This window comes from Chlamydotis macqueenii, chromosome 17, assembly GCF_036417535.1.
Source record: "Chlamydotis macqueenii isolate bChlMac1 chromosome 17, bChlMac1.mat, whole genome shotgun sequence".
Lineage (NCBI taxonomy): Eukaryota > Metazoa > Chordata > Aves > Otidiformes > Otididae > Chlamydotis > Chlamydotis macqueenii.
In genome coordinates this window covers 1,741,410-1,763,945 of record NC_141572.1, presented here as the reverse complement: position 1 = coordinate 1,763,945, position 22,536 = coordinate 1,741,410, and the positions used below count along the sequence as shown (strand labels likewise).

Here is a 22,536-nt window from a genome sequence, read left to right as displayed (position 1 = left end):
TATAGTTTTAATTTATGCTTATTCAGAATTTAAGACAACTTGCACAGAACTTGGCATTAAAGGCACCTCCCTCATACACAGAACCAACTACAAAAGAGACTGAAATTCCATTTCCAGGCTTTTTTCTTACATTAGGTTATTTTAGAAGCCCGCAGAGGCCTCACAAACTAGCGAGCAAGGACAGACTGCAGCAGCAGCAGGTTCTGGATTAAGGCTTGTGAAGTTTACACCAAGCACACAGTAATACAGCAGACTTCTAAAGAAAGGTGCTAAAGCACTTCAAAGTATCTCATCAATGCAGCCCATGGCTATTTTAAAAATCTTTATTTTAAACAGAGCTAATAATAACCTCAGAGTAATAGTAATTTCTTAAAGAAGTAAAGCATTTCAAACGTGGGAAACAATTACACTTTGCAATTCAGCGCCAATGGCTTTGCAGACAAAGATTTTAATTTACTCCTCCAGAGCGAAGAGCAAAGTGGAATTTCTCGACACTCGTGCACCATAACTGCAAAAAGGCCTGTGTAATAAAGCTGTCTTTGCAATTTGCCTCTGAAATCCGAATCTCGTCTGATCTGCAACAGGACAGAAAGATTCTTTATTTATCATCCAGTCAAACTTGCTTCAGGACAACGTTCGCCGAGAAACTGATCCGTGTCACTCCGAAGGCATCACAACGCCCAGCACACGAGTGCCGCGCAGACCACATCACGTCAGGACAAATACTCATCATGGTCTCGTCTCCTGCCCTGCGGTGTAATGGAATGGCGGCAGTGCAAGCTCTAGGAGACTGAATCGCTCTGACAGGCGGCTGCTGAAAACAGAAATGATGCCACCCGCACATTGTGCATCCTTACTCCACAGCTACCTTACTCTTGAAGGTCACCAGTGGTATTACTACGTTTATGTGCTAATTAACGGAGCTGAACTCACTTGGCTGCCACCACGCCATCCTGCCTCCTCCAGCCGAAACGCGCAGGGTAAGGAGCCAACGGCGATGCAGAACAGCCCAACGCCCAGGCGCGGAAGGGCCGAGGAAGGCTTTGTGCTCTGCCTTGCCGCGTGCTAACCTGACGATCCTCTCCAAGCACAAAAAGCGTTATAAAACCAACCCTGTTTTATGGCAAGCACAACAGGGTCCCTCGCGCAGGGGCAGAAAAGCAACAACGAACATTCCCTGCCACAGAAAGTGGCTTCAGGGAGGAAACCAGCAACTGCCCTCGGGCCTACGGCACAGGTTTTGCCAGCTTCCCCAGTTCAGACGCATACGCTTTGCCAAGGTTTCACAAACAACCGAACAGCTCACAGGCACTGCACACATTTTGAATATCAGCTACAAGAGGACAACAAAAAGGAACACTGAAAGGCAAAACAAGAGAAATACATCCTTTCTCCAGCTCTTGTGCAGAAAGACTTGGTTAGACTCCACAGAGGACAAAATGGCAGTGAAATTAAAAAAAAAAAAAAAAAAAAAAAAAAAAAGGAAAGAAGAAACAAAACCCCCACACTGCCCAGGTACAACTGTCATCTCACAGCATCACTGGAACGCCCCTGGCCAGGGGCAGGAACGGGAAGGAACCGGCACGAGCCATTCCCAGCTCAGCGTGCGAAGGGGTAGCAGACACACTGTTCCTCAGGCGTGGTGCTGGCTGAGCGCTGCTGCCAAGCGGAGCCAAGGCTCAGCACCAACGAAAACGGAGCGTACGTAGCCAGGGCCTCCTTCCTCACCTGCAGCCCAACTCCTCTTTCCCTGTCCCCCATTGCAGAATGGAAGTTTTGTTTCCAAAGGTCTCTGCAAGCGGTGCATCGCCTGTCTGGGGAGCAGGAAGGAAATTTTTTTCACCCCATTTTCTATTATTTGTCTCCAACCTTCTCACTCTGTATACATTCACCGGCGGTAAGAATGACTTGGAGTTAGAAGCTTCAAAACAAGCAGAAAAACGCATCTGGTGCTCAGGAAGTAAAGGTTAAAACGGCCAGGTCTCAAGAGAATTACAGGATTCAGAAGCAAGTATGAGGGAGATCCTTGAGACTCCATAACCCCACCGTGGTGGGAGGAACGTTAAAGGGGTAAACGTCTCACACCTACCCAGTGGTAATTCACTAAAGCCAAAGCTTACACCTGAGTATGGATTCCCGTCTCACCCACATCCTCTGACAAATAACACGTTCTCCGTGGCACACAGTGTTGTCCAACACAACACCGAAAACAGCAAAAAGCTGTAAAGCGTTCTGTGCGCCGCTGATGAAACTTCTGTGTGCACAGTTCCAACCCTTTTTAGATACAAAGGGGACTTTTACCATCTTTCCTTCTTCAGTCTTTTAAAAAATAGTGACCCAGTCTGATCAATAAATCTGACACACACAGACATCCACACTCTTCAAACAAGAGAAGAAAAAGATTAGAAATTTCGCTAGGACACAATCTTTCTCCCTCTCACGCAAGCAGCACGTTAGCGCATATGAAAGGAAGGATTTTATCACAGAGAAACGTTTTGCAATGTTTGCTCAAGAAGGTCAGATAGTGAACACATCTAATCCACCTGCCAGTCCCCCCCACAGCCTGACTCTTCCCACTGGGAACGCTCGGCCCTCCGTGGCCATGCACTCTGCTCACCTTTGTCAGCTCCCACCCACACCCTCGCTGTGCTACCACCGCCCTTCCCCACGTGTTTCGTTACACCATGGGGCTCGCATCCACTCGTTAGGTTATGAAGAAAAAATCACTTAGATTTGCATTCCTTGGTTTCACAGAACTGGACTTGCGATAAAAGAAAACACATTAATAATTTTCATGACTGAACGCTCCACATACTTGTTTACACCTGCCAAAATAGTTTTGCCTTTTTACTACCATGGCCATCCTTGGCAGGATCAGCAAAGCATTGCAGCTTCCCGTTTCATTTGTAATCAAAGCAGAAAGTCAGCCACCCTTTTCTCTGTACGAGATTCTGTGCACTTTTACAGTAATAATAAATTATTCCAAGATTAACAAAAACCTGTAAACAAAGGTAATTGTGAAATATAACTTGTAATCTAAACGTTTAAGCAATTAAAGTTTAAGTACGATTACCGGTAATAACTGCAACAACTAGAGTGCCAAAACAGTTTTTTTGAAAATGTGAATTCTTTTGTCCCCAAACTATGTTTCTCTTGAACGTAAGAAAGGCCCAGTTAAACATCCTGAGCACGCATAGTTTTTGTACCTTGAATTGTTTCGGTGTAAAACAAAGCTATCCACGTTAAAGCTGAGGGAACAAGCTAAAAATACTTATGTTGTTTGAAAGCCCATGTACATAATCACCCAGCACTTCCCTTCCATCTCAATGGAAGAGGAAAAACTGAAAAACAAAACAGAACCAGGAAATTCCTACAGCACAGATGCTTTGGAAAGTACTAAAAATATTTTCTTTACATTTATTTACATCAAAAGGATCAAGCCAAGCCAAAGATGGATAGTTACAGGGTTTTTTCCATTTATACAAACAAAAATCACCATGAGGGAAGTTTGGTTGGTTTTTTTAATAGACATTACCATACAAATACTAGACATCCCTTCCAACGTGGGCCCAAAACTACAACCAAATTAGCTACAAGCTGAGCAGCGAGCTGAGCATTACCTTTCACATCACTTAAAGATGCCATGGAAAACCAGGAGCTATCTTACCATAGGGGAGGTATCTAGTGTCAACAAGAAACGCAACGCGAGACTGACCCGTCAGCAAAGGAAGCTGTGTGCACAGTGAAATGAAAATACCAGCGCGTAAACAAACACAAAGCGGGCTGCACAGCACGCGCTCCCGGCAAACGCGCCCAGGCGTCCTCAGGAGCAGCGCTGGTGTTCTGATCAGATACGCCATCTCAGCACGCGACTGACGCGATGTTCCCCAAGGTCCCAGCCTTCAGTCAGGGAACCTCCGCGGCACGCCAGGCAGCCCCAGGGACGAGCGTCAGCCCGCACAGGATCTCCTCGTGCCAGGGGGCAAACAGAGCAGCACCAGAGCCAGGGCCCTTCCAGTAAATCCAACGTGGGAACAGGGATTTCTCCATCACCTGACCCGGGGACTCTCACACGTTAACCACCGGTAACTGCAAAACATCTGCAACAGAGACTCCTCAAGGACAGAATGTGGCCTAAAATACCTCCAGCTGCTAAACCTTTCTCACAGGGCAAAGAAGGTGAAGTGATGAACGAGAACAAGCATGGGAATATGCTGCTTCTGCTCAAAACAATAACAGAGGGGTTGGGAAATCCCTTGTTCCCGTGACTCAAATTACGTGCAAACAAGAAAAAAAAACAATCTGATATGAAGAGACATTCAAAATATTTCCTTCTCTGACCGATACGTTTTACTGTCAATTCAGACCTTCACAGGAGCAGGCATTCAAACCACTCCTCCCCAACATCGTTCTGCAAATGCAAGTTTAACTTCAGGGATAAGATCAGATTCACCGATTTAATGCCATCCCTTAAAATTTCACCCTGGAATTCTGATTCATCTCACTAAATGCGAGCTGATTAGTTTTGTAGCATTACAGCCCAGCAGCATCTCACTTCTCACCAGAGGCACTCAGCCCCGGTGCGCAGGCTGGACAGGGCTTGCCACCCCCATGCCGTAACAGGGAATCCCCTTCCGCGAGAAGAGCTCTTCCTGTGCACGGCCGGGCTTTTGGGGAAGCAGGATTTGGCCCACACACATTACATTCATCAAGTAGATTCTAGCAGTCAGAAAATGTCTCCTCAAATCTCACAAGTTTTAATGTTGCTTGGTAACATCCGACCCAGAGTCGGGGTCCGTTGTGGCGCGCTCCGAGCGTCAGGCAGCACGGGCAGTTCCAAACACAGCGAACAGGCGGGCCAGCCGCGAGAGGTGACAGACAGACTGCATGCTGTACCGGGGAACGATGCGTTCTCTGAAAGTCAGATTTGGTCCAAAGCACGCTGCTCTTTTAGATCAGTCAGCAAATGCCAAGTTTAGAGTCTCTCAAAGTGTATTTCTGTCGTCCTTCTCAAAGAGATAAAATGCGGAAGTTTTTATTACCATCTGCCGGGAGAAATTTGGTATTGCTTCTCTTTCTCCCAGAGGGTGCTCGGGTAATCCCCACCTACTGCAGGTTCAAGTCTGCTTTCAGAATTCAGAGAACACTCTGAGGGAAGAGCGTGCTTTTTTGCGCAAGGGATTTCCATCTTCAAAGAACAGTAACAAGAAGCTAGAAAGTAAAACTACATCTTAAATCGTTAGAGCTGTTCTCAGCACAATGGCATGCTGCCTGCCTAAACCACCTCCCCGCTGCGCAGCTGGGAAGCACGCAGCACCTGCTTGTTCTGTTTGCTCCCTACAAAACACTATTCCATGCACCTTTCATTTACATCAACCACTTCTTGATCCCAGTCAGTAAAACAAGTACCAGGAATGTTTATACAATACATCCTTCATCCATTTCATCTTGCAACCTGCCGTTTTTATGAAAAAAGCAGTGGCATTTATTTGCCATTGCTGTGTAACGCTGCATGCATACACAGTTCCATTATTTCTCGGACTCTGCTCGAACTGCCGCCTCCTCCCACGCGCAGCACGTCAGCCCCACGTCACCTGCGGGAGCGTGGCTGCGCAGCCCAGCCGCACAGCAGCCCGACGCTCCCGGTCCCCTGGGACGCGGTCAGTGCGCCCGTGGGGGACCACACGCCAGCCGACCCCGCGCTAGCACCCAGCTGCACCCAGCCAGCACGCTTTCGGGAGCCTGGAGCAGCGGCGTGGTACAAGAACACCCGGTGACTCTGCAGAAGGGTACATCTTGAACTGCTTATCAGGGTCGCTGTTACAGGTGTGGCCTTCATTTACATTTTTTAGATTAAGGACATTGTTTCCTGCTTGGTCTGGAACTCTGTGGACCTCAAAGGCTGATCTGCTGAAATTCCTCTGCATTCTCAACGTGATTTTCTGTATTTCCTGCCCTGAACTGTGAAGTACTGCTGAATTAGACCAAACGCAGATGTAAATCCAGCCTCATCCGACATCTTCAATCTCCAACCCTAGCCATCAAAACTTACCAAATATGCACTGTGGTTAGCAAATAATCCACACTGCCTTCCTTACTGTGGCAGGTATCTACTAGCCTCGGCCATGAATCACTAAACCAAATACTACATTTGATCCAAGCTTCATTCAAGCTTAAGATCTACCTTTGCACTGCAGTGCAGTCCTGTCGTATCTTGAGGAAGGGCCACCACAAAGAAGCGCTTTCGCCATGCTCAAGTTGCTCTCTAAAATGCCGTTTCCTTTCAGTGCAGTAAACACACAGGGGCTGTATGAACAACTCAACTGCTGAAAGCACAGGAACAATAGTGGGAACTTGGCTGTCTCCCAGCATCAGCGACATGGACAACGGCATGGGAAAGAAGGAACTGAGTCAGAACAGCTTTGGATCAAAATATTAGTAGAGAAGCAGTGATGTTACCTCTGCTTTGTATGTGTAAATGAGGTTTAACAATCCATTTTTGCTTCCTATCAGGAGTGTACTCTCTACTTCAAACCCAAACTAAAGGGGAGGGAGGCAGGGGCATACAGTGCCCCAGTTTCAGCTCTGAGCCCAGAATGACACAGCCATTACCAAAAAAATTACCAGGTCTACAAACAGGTACATCTTACGGAACGCAAACCTTACTGCACGGAGATAACCTAGAATGCACTATTTCATAAAAGCATTTTATGGTAAAGTTAACTTAATACCACACCTCATTATAACAAACTGGCTTGGATTCTGCGCCATTTCCCTGCGCTGCGTGGACGAGGGCCTTGGCCAGCCCGCCGGCCTCCCACGGCTGAACAGCACTCTCTCGTGTTCCCGCGGGGAACAGGCTTCCTTGTCCGGCTTTGGTTCGTCTGCTTGCTCTCAGCAGTGACACAAAAGTTAGAATTCTGCTTCTACAGCAGCCTCCAGGAATTAGGAAAACACCTTTCTGAACAGTTTTCCTCCCTGCAACAGGGCCTTGCTTACTCAGATTATGTGAAAGGAAGATGTAGCTCCTGGCACCAGCACAGCAGCCATACCTCAGACATGACCCGGCCATGAGGGGTTTTTAAATCTTTGGGAAAAAACGCTTGTCTGAAACGTGACTGCCCCATCATCAGAAGTAAACCTCAGTACAGAGCAGCAGCAGACCTGTCCACAGGAAACCCCCAGGCAGCGCACACAAAGGGGAGCCACACAGCCCCAACACAGAACGCCTTCCCTCCCGCCAAACAGGGACAACCCTTACGCGTGGCAGGCAGCCCGGTGATTACGGTTTCCTTCCATGACCCACCAAAATGCTGCCGCAGAGACACACCACGCAGCGTGGCTATTATCAAGCTGCCACTTCCTCTGGAATCACCTGATAAAGAGCTATCAGAACCACTCTTAAAAGGTAGTGACTAAAATCTCGTCAAAACAAACTTAGATCTTGCTTCTTAGTTAAATAGCCCAATTTTCTTTTGATTTTATAACTATTGTTTAACGACTGTCAATAAAGAATAAAAAGGCCTTTTAAAACCATGGTGCTGCAGGGTAACATTTTATATAAAACACACTATTTTCTTTCAAATGCTTTCAGGATGTAGCGCTTGTTTGCTATTTGAACAAAGACAAGTGCCAGACTGACAAGAAACATCTCCTCAAGAATGGTACCTGGCACGCTGAAGAGACTCACTGCTATTACCCGTACCAGGAGATCTGAACCGAGCGATGAATCTGGAGCTCACCTTCATTGCCACGGTGTTATCACGGTATTACATACATGTAACACAGAGCTGCAAGTTTATGAGAGATTCTCCGCTCGTAACAGGACACTGGTCTCCCGCGGGCTTTTCAGAACTTCATTTTGTTGAAGTGGAGGCACGGCCACTCTCAAGGGCACACACTTATGATGTTTTCACACCTTCAAGGCATCGTCAGCCACTGAACTGCCGCAGATGCTTTTCTGTCACACTCAGCTGAAACCAACAAAACTATTCATTTTATGAGATGTCACATCTACCACGCGCACTGGGGGTGGGATGCAGACCAACATCTAGCTGTCAAGAGAAGGACTGTGTGTTCACTAGAGATCACAGCACACTCTCATACTGGGGCGTGCAGCCGTAGCTGCTCTCAGCTCTTCAGCTGTCTTCTCTCATCTGCTGGCATGATCTGCCTTATCTGGATTGAACAGCAATCGCACAGCTCTCCATCGAGCCCTGAGGTTTCGATTGCTGATTGTCTCCAGCACGACAGCAGCACAGCTGCAGGCCCAGCCTGCACTCTGAGCCAGGTCCCTCACTAACCACCCAGCCAGCCCGGACTGTTCTGAAGGTGGCTCAGCAGAAGCAGCCACCAAAGTCGCAGCTGGTTCCTGACCAAAGTACTAAAAACTGCACCTAGCACAGTTCACACCAGCCCTCTACTGCCCTAAAGTACTGCAGTACCTGTTCAAAATCAGCCAGGGCTCCTGTTCTTTTCCTTCAGAACCTATTCCGGAACAGATCCAGAGCTTTCCTATCTCACCAGCTCTGCCCCCACTACAAGTAGTCTGGCCTCCACTCCCAGAGCTGGCTTGTGCTACTGGTGCTACTTGTGACGTGGACCAGCATTTACCAGTGTGCTCCTACAGCAGCCTCAGACACATCGAAAAGATTACATCATCAGCGTTGCAACATCCCACAAAACGCCCTGCGGCAGAGCAAGAATTGCTCACGACTTTGAGGTGGCTCAGGACAGGAACAGAACCAACTGCAAGCACTCCAGTAGTGGCTGGGTCCACAAGCAAGCCAAAAAAAGCTGGTTATTGGAAAAGAGGTGTTACAAAGGAACAGGAAACCCCATTTCTGTGGCTGCATACCTGGGATGCTGAGCTGCTCCACAGTCTGACTGATGCTAGCAGCTGGACAACAGACCACTGACCTGCACTTACAGGCCTCCTTATGCACGTCAGACCTAAAGATGTCCTGTATCAGCTGCAGCAAAGCTCCTCACCAGCTGGAAAGGGATGATGAATACTCCATGTACCCTGGCAAATACTCAAATACAACAAATATAGCACACGGTCACCGGAAGACTGGCACTTGAATATATAATTATAATAAACCAATTAAAGATGATGAAAAGATCACAGCTAGGAGGAAGCTACATGGCAGCACAAAGACGGAAGTGATGATATGGAACAGAAAGCCATGATTCAGTCTCTGAATTTCAGCTGCTGAACTGCAGACGACCACCATCCGTTTGGTGATTAGCGCACAGCGTCTGCTTTATGCTTACCAGAGCGTTTGACTGAAGGGGTCCAAGTAACAAACACAGTCTGTAACTGAAAATACAGCTGAAAGCCACGCAACAAGTCTGGATTCCGGGTTGATGGACAAGGCAGCAAGAGGGATCGGTGCTGACACCAGCTGGACGGTAGACAGCCAGCCCTGAAAAGGCCGGGAAGAGCAGCACCGCCAGCAGCCCACAGGAAAACACAGGCTGAGGCAGGACCAGCCACAGGTGGTCCTGGCCAGGGCTGCAGACAGACCTCGCAGGAAGCCTGGACCTTTTTCACCCATCGCCAGCAAAAGCTCAGTTGTGTGCCATACAGGCTGTATCTCACACCATCTATCACCTGGATGGTCAGGATCAAAGGAGGACCAATATATTGCTGGTGTCAAAAAACCACAAGCTTCTGAGACATTTCTCCCAACAACAAGCACATTTATAGTACGGAGAGACAATTTACTGAAAGTGAACCAGACACGGCGGTGTTTAAGAGCTCTGCTCCTCCCCCCTCCAAGAAACATCAACTAATTTGACCAAAACCAGACTGTGTTATCACACCAGCCAGGAACAACTGGATTCTTGAACAGCCATCCTAAAGACTTGTAAAAGCCTTATCCAGCAATCTGCAAAGCTCCATTACCACTCTTGGCTTTCCTCTTTTATTGGGTTTTTTTTTGATAGTTGGTACAGATGCAGCACTAGTGCTCAGTCGCTCTTGTTAGGCCACCGTCTGTCATCAGAAGTCCAGTGCTCAGTCTTCCGTAGGAACCTGCTTCTCAGGAATCCCTGGTTCAGTGTTGTGCATCACAGTAAAGAACACATCAAAGAGGAGCGAGCTGCCGTATTTCAGTCCTGTCGCACGCCTCATTGCGAGTGCAAACGATCCAGGTTTGATAAGCTTGCTCTTCTCCTCATGATTACAACTTGAATTAAAAAAGGAGCTCAAGGTTGAATTACCAGACAGAACTCAGCTTGCATCTAACATAACCTACTGAACCAAACATTTTGCCTTGGACACAAAGCCTGGTTTTCAGAAACTCAGAGCTGTCACTCAACACCCCTGAGTTGTCACTCAGCACCCCTGACTACAGGACACAGACTTCTTGGTGGTCAGTCACCACTTCATACATACTCAGGAAACCACAAGTTACACTGTGCCTCAACAAATACTAAAAGGATTTTTTTTGACAAGTTTCCTACCCAGCACAGTAATATATGTGCCACTCAGATCAGAAGAGGAATCAGCAAGTAATTAGCAGATAGCTGGCACTGAGTGGGTCCACTTATGTCCAACAACAAATACACAGCAGAAGAGATGCAACCTATCATTAACTCTCAAGAGTGGCTTTAAACATGGAATTTCATTATAATATTTTTAATTAAGTTAGAGCTTCTTAAGGTACGTCTACCTAATGAATAAAGTATCCTAGCTCCCCAAGATAGATTAAGTAACTCAACACAGGGCTTGACAACTAACCCCACATCTCTGGTTACTCCTGACTGTAAATGCAGAGAACCGGTGTCTCCTTAGCGGGCTTCAGCTGTAACACCAATACAGAAAGGGAAAAAGGCACTGTTCTGCTTTTCCCTTAAAGTTTCTTTTTTAATATATATTTAATATCATGAATACCACAATCATCATTCCCGTATTTTCTGGCAACATATCAGGAGAGCGTACACTAATGAAAATGCCTGAGGGATACTTCAAGGCCTCTAAAAGAGCCCACACAGACAGAAAATACACCATACCCATTCTGTTACAGGCTGAAACTGCACAACACGAGATATTGTCCCAGTGATCTTCTGGACTGATCAAAAAGTCTGGTTTGGTTTGTTTTTCCTGGCCTGGTGGAAAATCACCAGATGTACGTGAAAGCAAAAGCATTCAGACATCTCACAGACTTTTCACACTGGCAAGCCACGAAGAACATCCGCCTACTCATTCTACCAGAGTCTGAGACAGAACACTAATTTTTTAATGTGCAATTTAAAGAAAGCTTGCCTCTTAAAAAAAATCTAGCTAATCAAATTTAAAAACAAATATCCAAAGACTTCCATGTTTTACAATACTACAGCCTCCAACAGGAAAAGTTTTTTAAGAAAATGCTCGGTTCTTCAAGTACTACTTTGTCTCCCAGCTGCAAAATTTTACAGCAAGCCATCTCATGTCACTACTGACCAAAGCACACACAAAGCAAGGACGGTAAAATTAAACTCTGAATGAGGGAAGCCAACTCTTTGTTACTGTTCCAAGACGCACTAGCAAACAGCTAACATCCAAAGGTTTAAAGCGTCGGTGTTGATTGCATGCTGACTTTACAGCTGAAAAAAATGACTAGAGGAATGCAGACAACATCACAAACAAAGCTGGTATTTGATTAGTACAGAATAAATTAAAACATTAAGTAGTTAGGTTCAGAGTAATATAATATCTATTCATAAAGGCTTTAAAACTCAAATTCAATTTTTACAAATGTGAAAATATCAGACAAACAGCAATCACTGTGCCAAAGCAACCGTCCAGAGCTGGCGGGCCAGCACAGCCTTTTTCCTTGAAGGGAGCCCTAAGGATCCTTTGGAGAGCAAGCGCTCACCGGGAAGGGCAACACCTGTCAACACAGCCAAATTACAGGTAGGTAAGGAATTGCACAAATGCACACTTCCAAAGGCACCAGTACCGGCCGTTTCACTGGAACGGCAGGCAGCAGCTCCAGCCAGCAGCAGGGAAGGAGCGCTTCTGCGGCAGCCGTCTCCAGAGTCCAAGGATCGCTTGGACACAAACGGGGCAGAGCATTGCTACCATGCGGCGTGCAGAACCACAGCTCCTGTGTTTGGCCATGAACAAGGAATAAACTCCAACTACCAAGAGGGTATTCTGAGGCACAGTTAAGTAGTCTGCAGTCTCCTGATTGTAAGCCAGTATTAAAGATAAAAGAGCCTCTCTCACACAAAATAAACCCCACGTTTACTGTTACTATTCAGAAAGATTAGAAAGAAACTGCAAAGGAAAGCCGTCGCTACACAGGAACATTCTCAGGATTTCTGAAAACAATTTAAAATGTCCAAGTCGGTAAATGCAGTTACATTAAAGAGCACACTTACCCACAAATATTGCAGGAACTTCAGCAAGCGTGGACAGTAATAATACTCCATCTTCCCAAGCACAAAGTTAACGCAAAACCATCTTTGTCAGCCTCAGCCTCCCCGCGCTTCCCTGTCTCCAGCAGAAGTTACAAGCAGAGCGGAGCAGTTCCGAGCGACATGAATAATGTACGGTGCCTGTGGATCCGGCCCCCCGCCAGCACGCGCAGCTCTGCGCCTCTCGCAGATGCTGTGGCTACTTATAAGCAGTAGCTGAGCTACCGGCACCATGTGACTCAACCACTTGTTATTGAGCATCCAACTGCTCCGACCTCTCCCACTCGGTAATCCACAGAGTGTTAGTCTAGAATTAATAATAGCACTTTGGGTTTCGCACTAAAAAGCCCTTCAGCTGGAAGGAAAGAGAAGCTTCTAAACCCACTGTTTTGCAGGCTGGGTTATGAAACGCTATTAATGCCGCCACGGTTGCCGGGGTTGCTAACTGACCTTATTTTTCTGTAACGTACAAGAAAAAAAAAGAAAAAACCACACATGAAAGAAAAGCTCCTGCTTTTAATATAAAATGTCTTTTGTGAACAGGAAGAAATAGACATAACAGTCTTTTTTATATACCACTGGAACGCTCCCAGCACACGAATGCTACCAAAAAAGGAAGAAAGCCGGGGCAAACTGAGTTCTTAACCAACACCGGGTCATCCTCCGCTGGGCTGTTTTTAGAAATAGGAAACAAAGCTGAATGACCGAACAGCAGTAAGTGTGTTGTGAAGAGCAAAAATGGGAATCATAACATTTCTGTCTGCTCCTGCTTTTGTGACCTATGTCCTTGTTTTGATGGGAAAAGGAAAGGTAAGTGACAAGAGCCAGCCCAGGAAGGACCCTGATGCCTCTCCCCCAGCCCTGCTCAGGCTCTCACCTTTCCCAGGGAGGGACGATGCAGAGGTGACACACAACAGCTTCCAAGACTCCACAGTTTCCTTTGCTTGAAATTTGCTTCTGCATGTCTAAGAACAACGCACCCCACTCTTCTAATTGCCAGTTGTAAGACCTTGTACAGCTGACAAATTCTTTTTATTTTCTTCCAGGTGGATTCAGTGTTCAGGCTAACAGAGCAATTTGCACATGATGATTTTTCAGTACCTCTATTTCCATCTGGGAAGGAGTGAAGCCACGATGTTAGAGGTGTTATACGATCAGAAGATGAGAACACTTTGCTTGTCAATGGGCAGGAGAGAGACCTGTCATGGCCAGAACTGGAAACCACTCACACGTTGTCATCTGTGACAAGCCAAACTATAAATTCATCTGCACATGTTTATAAAATATTTTATCTTCTTTCCCTTGCAGTTCATTTCCAACATATTTTTAAGATTCAGCTCATGATTTTCTTAAACAAACCCTTCTCCACCCACACATCACAGTCTCAAATAAGCGCATCTTTATATGGATACCATTATGGATACTAGATCTTCCTCACCAAAGGAAAAAAAAAAGTTTAACAGAAAATAGGTAAATAAAATATATAACCAGAGGCTTCAGAATAATTCATGCCTACACCAGTTCTAGTACCAGAACAGCATTTTTTGTTGTAACCCATACTTGCATTAAAGCTGCTCTGTTTCTCAATGAGGATGCAATCCCTTCAGCTTCATAAAGCAGCAGCACTCACTTCCCTGTGGGGGATGAGCCACATCACATTCCTCAGTTTCTAATTCATAAGACTCCTATCAGTCTGGATGACTCAATCAGGAATTGAGGTTTGTGATCAAACGTCAGCGAATTCAAGCCCTGTGTCAGCTGTGATGGAACCAGTACTAGTTATGAAAGACAATACTTGAAAACATCCTCTGAAATTCGAGTGGTGTACCACAGCACGCTGCCGTTACAGTGCCTTCTACGGCAGCACAGCGCGCACAATAACCCAAAGTCTTACAGCAACATACACAGAGAGCATTTTCATTTTACAGACAGCTACAACAGAGGCTCACAGTCCCTCAGATCGCATTCAGGGTCTAAAGGAGGAGACTCCTAGAATAGTCCAAGGCACTATGCCATGCAGACACGCTGCTAGAGAGTCCGAGAGACTTGCAGCTAATTCTATGAGTTAAAGCCTCAGCTGTCCGGAGCAAAGAGAAGAACAACTTTATTTTTATACCTATATTCTGACGCAGGCAGGGCTAAAGATCCATATAAAGGTTCATGAAGGAGTAAATATTTTTCAATGGGCCGAGAAAAGTTTTGTCTCCTCGATACTGTTAGCTCTAGAGATGCAAACAGGATTTTATTTATTTGCATAAACTCTATTCTTTTCCTTAATTCCCTATTAGATGGAAATAGTTTCCTTCTTCAGTAGAATTGGCTATATCAAAGTGTGAAAAGGGAGGGGGAATTTATGTTGGAACAGAATGGTCAAGCACTAAGCTACAATTAACAGTAATATTTATAAAACAGTCAGTCACTTGTTTAAAAAAATAAGAACAAAGTTTACAATCATAAACTTATTCTAACCTCCAAGAAACAGACAGAAAGGCCAAAATAGCAACACAGAAATCATAAATTAGAAGAATCTGCCCTGCCATTCACCTGTGTCTTTGTGATTAATGCACTCTAGAAAGCAGAAGTCCATCTCCGACCCTGACCGCTTACCCTCCACGGCTACCCGGCTGACTCCCGCTGCACCAGTCACCTTCTGACCATCTCAACAGAAGGCAGCCAAGAGAACACGAAAATGTCCAACTACACAGGAGCAGGAATAGTTCTGCAGATCCTAACATGTTCTCCAGTACACAACACACGTAATGCTACTGACCTCAGACAAAAATACACTCTAACAAATCTGTGAGTCTTCAAATATCTCCCCAGCTTGAAGGTTTTAAACCATGACACCTCCACAGTCTCAAAGACCATCACATCAAAATGCAGACTTAGTCATCCTCTGTTCTGGAACAACCCAAATAAATAAGGAGGCAGTTCCAAACTGCTGTATTTCTATTACTTATGGGGACAGAAACCATCTTTTCAGGTGGTAGAATAAGTTATTTTTAAAAAAATACATAGAGACACTCTAGCCTAATTTTTCCTCAAACTCCAGCATATAAACCAATGGTAGCGTGATACATTCACAGTCATTAATCTACCACAGTCCAATAAATTCACAGTCATTAATTCGCCACAATCTTCGAAGGTGGTGAAGTCTGGAAGCTGCTGCTGTAAGTACAGAATGCCTTGCCCTTCCACTAGGAACACCACCTCTTTGAACGCTGTGATGCTTTACCAGCCTTGTCATACTTACAGCTCCAGAGATTTCCTTTGTGAAAAACATACAGAGAGAAGTACCACCCATAGTAAAAACACCGACAATGACAGTCTAGCAATGATTCTAGAATCTTTAGAAAAGCCTTGTTCTGTTTTAAGCAATACAAATACAAACTCAAAACAGCTGAAAAATGCAATCTAGATGAGTGTTCAATCTCAAGAGTATCATCCTTCGCAATGTCAACCACCAATCCCATACCATTAACTGTACACTGTAATGGCGCCATTTCAAAGAAGTCCTACGTAACATTTCGAAAAATAACCTCATTGGAAGGAGATTCCCTAGAATATAATCACAAAGAAATTACTTCTCCAGAAATAAAATTATACTATTACAACTTGCTTCCATTTAGACTTGTGTTCATCCATAAGACTCTAGTTCACTAGCTGTCCTGGAAAACTTCATAGGCAGATGGGAAATAGTGCAACAAACATATTAGTTTAAGTTGGTTTGTCAAAAACAAACACAAAAACGAACTCAGTTCCTTTCATTTTTTTATCATTTTTGTCGATCCTCCAGTAAAGCGCTGTAAACCGCGGTGCGAGTAACGACAAACCCAGGCTGTCTGCAGAGAGCAATGCACTCCGCCGCCACGCGAGTGTGCTAGCAGACCAAGGACAGATGAGACTTGCTCTTGGGAGCACGGTAACATCCTTCAGTCCCCACCCCTCTTCCACACAAGTGGAAGACTTTCGAAAATATGTGGGGCATCCAGATTTGCAAAAACTGCAAACGTGTATGCGCAGAGTTACACAGGAGAGCACTCTGACGTGACTACAGTATTATTCCAGGGGATCAAATTTGTTTCCATGCACAGGTTAAAAATAAACAAACTTAAAAACCACACCACAAAAAAAGCCACAGCACTTGCAGTGGTTCAGAACAAGTTCTTCCAGTAAGCAAGGATTTCACTGGCTGCGGCAGCGTCTCTCTCAAAATTGTAGAGTTCTATGCTGTTGATGTGGTTTTCAAATCCTTCATCTTCCACAGAAAATGCAACTTCTGGACAATACAGACCTTTGCACTGTATTCCAAAACAACACCTGGACATAGGATGCTATTTCCCAAGCTAAATTTCATCTGTGGGCCAAAGTCAAGAAATTCTTCTGCAACTTAGGAGAAGATCACCCAACAACTTTAAGTGGAAATTTACCCCAGAAGTATGCATATCAGAGACAAATCAAAACTACCTTAAAAATGTCAGCTGTTACTCTTCACTGTGTGTTGTCTACAGAAAAGAAAGTTAAATCTGTCATTTTTCAGGCTATGACGTGGTTCTATTCATCTGCATAATTTTCCAGAAAAGATTTTCTGGAATCTAACCAGTTATCATTATCCAAGATGAGAAACAAACAAAAAGCATAATGATCTAGATCCGTCCTAGGAGTTCAGGATTAAAATTCTTGGCTTAGAAAGAAAAACTGACAAGCTGTGTGGTTAATGCTTTGTGTTTAGATGTTTTTAAAGATTTGGCATAGACCGGTGTGGTGGAATCCCAGGAAGAAGCGTTCTCTCTCAGTTAAATTCCTAGCAGAAGGAGCAGATGCACTTTCTGTGGAAGACACGTACCTACTTTCACAGCTATTTGCAACAAGGAAAACAGTGCTGAATGTAGTAAGCCAGGCTGCACCGCCCTTATCTTTCCCATAGCCCCTGCCCAAGAACCTCCTCCAGAATAACATACCGTCCCGCTATCTGCCCTTCTGTCCTTGTGAAAACTGTGCCGGCTTCTCTGCGTAGAAACGAATGAAAGCTCTGCTTCGTCTGTTTTTTCTGAACTCTGCTTGGCCCACTCTTTCCTAGGAGCCTGCGAACATAAAGTGATGTATATTGTTACACATACATATGGATATAAAATTCCCTCTAGGAAAAATAAAAAAAGTGGAAGTTCAAAGCTGAAAAGGCAAAATGGAAAAACATCACAGCCATTAATGGCCAGCTGGCCATGCACTAATGCATTAACGTGTTCAGTATGTTCAGGGAGTCACTTGCACTTCACCGAAGTCAGTAGCAGCAGAGAAGTTTCACATACAAATGAGGGCCATTCACCCAGCAAAAAATAGTAATAATAATTTGCTTCCTTCAGGGAAAAACAAACAAACAAAACTCGGAAACTATCACGGCTGACAACTTATAAAGTAAACCCAAACTACTGCTTTTCAGATCATTATAAAATTGCAGAGTTAAGATTGAACATCCCAGGTTCATAGCATTAATAAAATAATATGCACACATTTTAAAGCATTTTCAAGCTCTCCATGGAAACATCAATAAGTATTTATACACTTGAAACACAAACCTAGCCATCTAGTACAACACAAATTCCTCAAGAAAATACAACCCAAAGGGAAATGAACTCCATTGAAAAGTGTGTACGTGCTCCCCTGCTGCACAGTCACAGCTAACGCTGAAAAGCAGCGGAGACACAACCAAAGCTTCTCCTCACTTCCACTCCAGTTACAGGAAGCACTTAGGAACCATTTGGCAATACCTTTTTATCCTCGTGGAAGAAGGATTCTGAGTGAGACGACCTCTTGTGTTTCCAGCCAACATCCGCACTTTCCAAGGGGAAGCTCTGCCTGGACTGGTACAGATCCTTTCTTGCCCTTACTTCCTGCGTAAGCGGTAGATGGTCTTTTCCTTGGCGGCTCTTTTCTGAATAGGATCGTCTCAAATCTGGGGGTGCACTTCCTAAACCAGATGTGTAGCTCTTCCAATTCATTTTACTTTTCATACTGGAAGAGTCATTCTCACACGTTACCTTACTTGCATTGTCTTTGTCCCTCGTTAGAGAGCTCCTTGCTACATTTTTGCTCCAAGTGCCTTCTGGAGACACCTCCAAGAACTGTTCTTTTGCGATCAACTTCTTCTGTAAGAGGCCATCATCTGCCTTTATGGACAACTTGGAGGTAAAATTAACTTCCAACTTCTGCTCTGTACCAACTGCATTATTGGGCTGCACCTTATCAATTACAAATTTTGAACTTTGACTCCTGGAAGTTAAGTTCACTTCTTCATCCTCATCAGTGATGAAAGTTTTCTTCCTAGTGAACTCCACAGATGAATTTACTAACTTATCTGAAAAAAAGCTGCTAGGATTTCCCCAGTAAGGAGGGTTGAACTTTCTGTCTTTGGACTTTTGTTTATCAAATTCAGGGCTACATGATTCCAGTTTCTCTTTGCTCTTTTCATTTACAGTTAATTTCTCTGGTCTGTGGTACTCTTCTGCACAGTCACCTTGTCTGTTACTAACAGAATAGTGATCTGATCCCTTCCACTCCTTCCAGCTATAGGAAGAAGTTGTCCTGTCTGACACATTTCTTCTGTTCTTTGATTTCTCCCTACTAAATAAGCTGTGATCTTCAGAGAACTTGTCTTGAATGTTACTGGCCTTGACTGATTCTTCTTTATATTCCGCCATAAGCGCATCAATATCGAGAATCTGGGATCTGTAACCATCCTCGGCCTTCCTTCCAGAAAAATCAGAGTTATTTTCACTGCTTTTCTGGGGGAGTAGTTCACTGTCTTTATGTGACTGTGTAAAACGCAGTGGGGATCTGGGCTCATGGTAAGAGGACATTTTTTGCCTGATACTTTTGCCATCAGTCTGAGCTGCATTTTCCAGATCCTGTTTTAACAGGAAAGTATCAACATCTATAATTCTCTCTTTAGAATGATCCAGACCTCTATCGTGATACTGTTGGTTATCTTTCTTAGATACATGAAAATTACCAAATGCAGTGGTTTTTGAAAAAACATCACTTTTGTCATCTTCTTTGACCCAATCTTTGTTAACATACACTTCCTGTGAGTCTTCTCTATAATGCGTACTCATCCTATCCTTATTTGGCTGCTGCAATAAAGGTTTGGACCTTCCAGGAAAAACAGGGTCCAAACTAATTGTTGCTCCCTCACTTGAGCTAGAAGTTGTATTAGATTCACTTGCTCTAGGAGTACCAACAAAGCTCTTCTCTTTTTTGTTACCAGGAATCTGGTAAGTCACTGCAAAATAAGTTGCCTTTGGCTCAAAGGCAGAACTCTGATTTTTCAAGTAATCATCAGGACTGCCAAGAGCATTTTGGTTTGCCTCGTTCCCTCCCATCTCTTCTTTGCTTTTTTTGCTTCTCTTTTTAACTGAGCCTTCATCCAATTGCAAGGAATCTGCCCGACTCAGCCTTTTGATATTCTCAGGAGTGAGCCAGACGACTTCTTCGGTCTTGACAGAATCCTGAGGCAAGGTTCTCCTCCTCCACCTTTCAGAAATCTTCAAGTCAGAAACACTACTTCTGGTTCTCCTGACTTTTTCTTCTGGATCTATTACTCTGATTTTTTCACTGTTTTCATGAGCTGTACTACCTAAGTTCAAGTTCTGTTCTTTGCAATTTAAGTCTAGACTTTTCCTTAAACCAAAAGCCCTAGATTCCTCGTTATTAATGGTTAGCACTTTTGTATCGGGATGGTGGCTAGTGGAAGATTTACTGAATTGTCCACTTGAAAGCACTGAAGAGGGCTGGACCCCATGTTTATTTACACTTGTTGAACTAACTTCCCGATCAAAGTTGGTTCTGAATTCATAGCTGTCTGTGCCACCTGGTCTAAAGTTCCTTTTCTCAGAAGAGCATTTCATCATATTAGACCTCTCTGTTGTATCTATGCAAGAGACTTCACTCTTATCTTTCATTTCAGAATGTAGTTTGTTTACTTTTTCATTCATTCCTGAATATTTACTTTTGCTTGTAGAATAAGGTATTTTCTCAGCTATTAATACTGGATCAGTTTCAGTTTTATCAGAATCTTTTTTCTGTTCAGGCAAAGTGCATTCACTGGAGAAAATATCAGTAGATTCTCTGAATACAGACTTGCTCATAAAACCTTTTGTGTCTCTAACCTCAGAAGTAATGTTATCTTCTTTCAGGTAGAGAGTTTTACTTTTCGTCTTAGCCAACTGACCAGTGTGTAAACCAGCCTCATCATTTTTATTCTCTTTCACAGATGATTTTCTAGTTCTCAGTGTCATAGCCTTCTTTTCAGGAGCCATTGTAACGGCTTCACTAAGAGCTCTTTCACCACACGTCTGAAAGATTTCGTATCTCGGCTCTATTCTTTGGTAAGTTACAGAGTCTTCTGCATTTCTAGGAGTGGGTTTTTCACTTTTCTCAACCAAAGATTTTTCTAGGAGAATTCCCGGAGTTATTTTCTTGTCTTCACTTGAACAACCTGGCTTTCCACTTTTTTCTACATCTGCTACATGTTTTGATGAATCCGACTGCTTATGATACTCCTTCTTTATACTACTGGTTTCCTCCACTTCTCCCAGCCCTGATCGTCTGTTGTGCGCCAGCGTCACTACATCACGCTTTGCCTCAAGCTCATTATTTATCTTCAGCGCAGAATCAGTTCCAGGATGATCAGCAGCAACGTTATGCCTCTGAACATTATGGTCAAACATGGTGGCTCGGACAGTTTTAATGTAGGTCTTTTCCACAAGTGTGGTTGGTTTTAGTTTTTTTTCCAAGTTGCTTGTGAAGGAGACAGAATTTTCACTTTGTTGAGAAAAATGCTGGCCATCTCCAAGGAAGCTTCCTTTTCTCTCTATCTGATCAGGTTTATTTGTTATTTTTAAAATCTGCCGGGGTTTCCAAGAGCTCCCAGTAGCTTGCGCTTCAGTGAAATCTGTGCCACATGCGGGCTTGAACTCCTTACTCTGGAACAAGAAAACCCAACAGTTAAGATTGTTAAACACCTTTTAAATAAACTAAGCTTATTTTAAAACTTACTTGCACCTACTCTGTGCCTGCACAAGTTAAAACAAATCCACATTCTCTGAACACAAAATCCACTGCGACCAAGGTAATCTAAGCACACGAGTACCTCCAGCTCCTGAATCTTGATTATAACAGAATTATTTCATAGCTTGATTTTTACTTTTAATACAAGAAAGGAAAAAAAGGTATGAAATGTTGATACACAAGATATGCATGATTCTGTGAGTTTCTGAGCTCAAATTTCACAAGACATTTTAATCTGCAGTGAATTTATACCCACAGCATACTCCAGAGACGGCAACATATGCAAAAATAGTACAAAACTTCAGAAGGTTCATAACCCCAGCTACCACAGGAACACTTATGAGCATTCATGTCGCAAGCCCTACAGAAACTGAAGTTCAAATGCAAAGCATAGAAGAGCAGCACAGGGATGTAGACACTTCCAGAGAAAGTCTGAACTCCTGGGAGACACCAAATATACTGTATTTTGTCAAAACTGTCTTTTCAAATATAGCTGTTCACTAACTAACTAGTTACATGGTCAGTAACTGCAGGGAATGTGAAGATCTGAGTAAATACCACAGCTGGAGCGGCTCAGCCAAGAAGAATGTTAAGGCTGAGCTGAAGTAAAACAAGAAAGCAGGAATTAATATTTATTGCCAATTCTTTACTACTATCTACTTGCAGGAAATACAACTAGCATCCTGAAAGCTGTTATTTTTATAACATCCGTTGAAAAAGCACAGTGTACAGATAATCAACAGACTCAAAGAATACTCCCTAGTCCTATAAGAGTTCAAACTTTTTTTCAAGTTTCAAAATTTAAAACTTGGAATTGACTTAAGATTCTTTAAAAAAAAAAAAAGTTGAAGAATGTAAAAAAAGTTGACACCAAAGGCATTTACTAAATAAAGAATTTTAAATCTGACCTATATTCTTCTAGGCACAGCAAAGGAATAGTTTTAATCCTACATTACTGTCAGATTCTGAAAACGGCACTTCCATTAACGGCAGGTTTTCCTTTTAAACACATTGATCTTATTTAAAACGAAATTAACCAAGAGAAACTTTGTATCTAGCTGC

At 43.9% G+C, this 22,536-nt stretch overlaps 1 protein-coding gene across 2 annotated transcripts in view; it reads right to left on the bottom strand.

The window, feature by feature from the left end:
• Positions 1 to 22,536, bottom strand: part of KIAA1671 (KIAA1671 ortholog) — an 80,150-nt gene that overhangs the window by 32,521 nt on the left and 25,093 nt on the right. The window contains exons 5-6 of one of the 2 annotated variants that reach the window (XM_086761230.1): positions 18,177 to 21,389; positions 17,370 to 17,492 (exon numbers count right to left, since the gene is read on the bottom strand). In XM_086761230.1, coding sequence (XP_086617356.1) covers positions 17,370 to 17,492; positions 18,177 to 21,389 — 3,336 coding nt within the window. Of the gene's footprint in view, positions 1 to 12,372; positions 12,508 to 17,369; positions 17,493 to 18,176; positions 21,390 to 22,536 lie in introns of those variants that run through there. The other variant, XM_086761233.1, reaches the window with a different exon arrangement.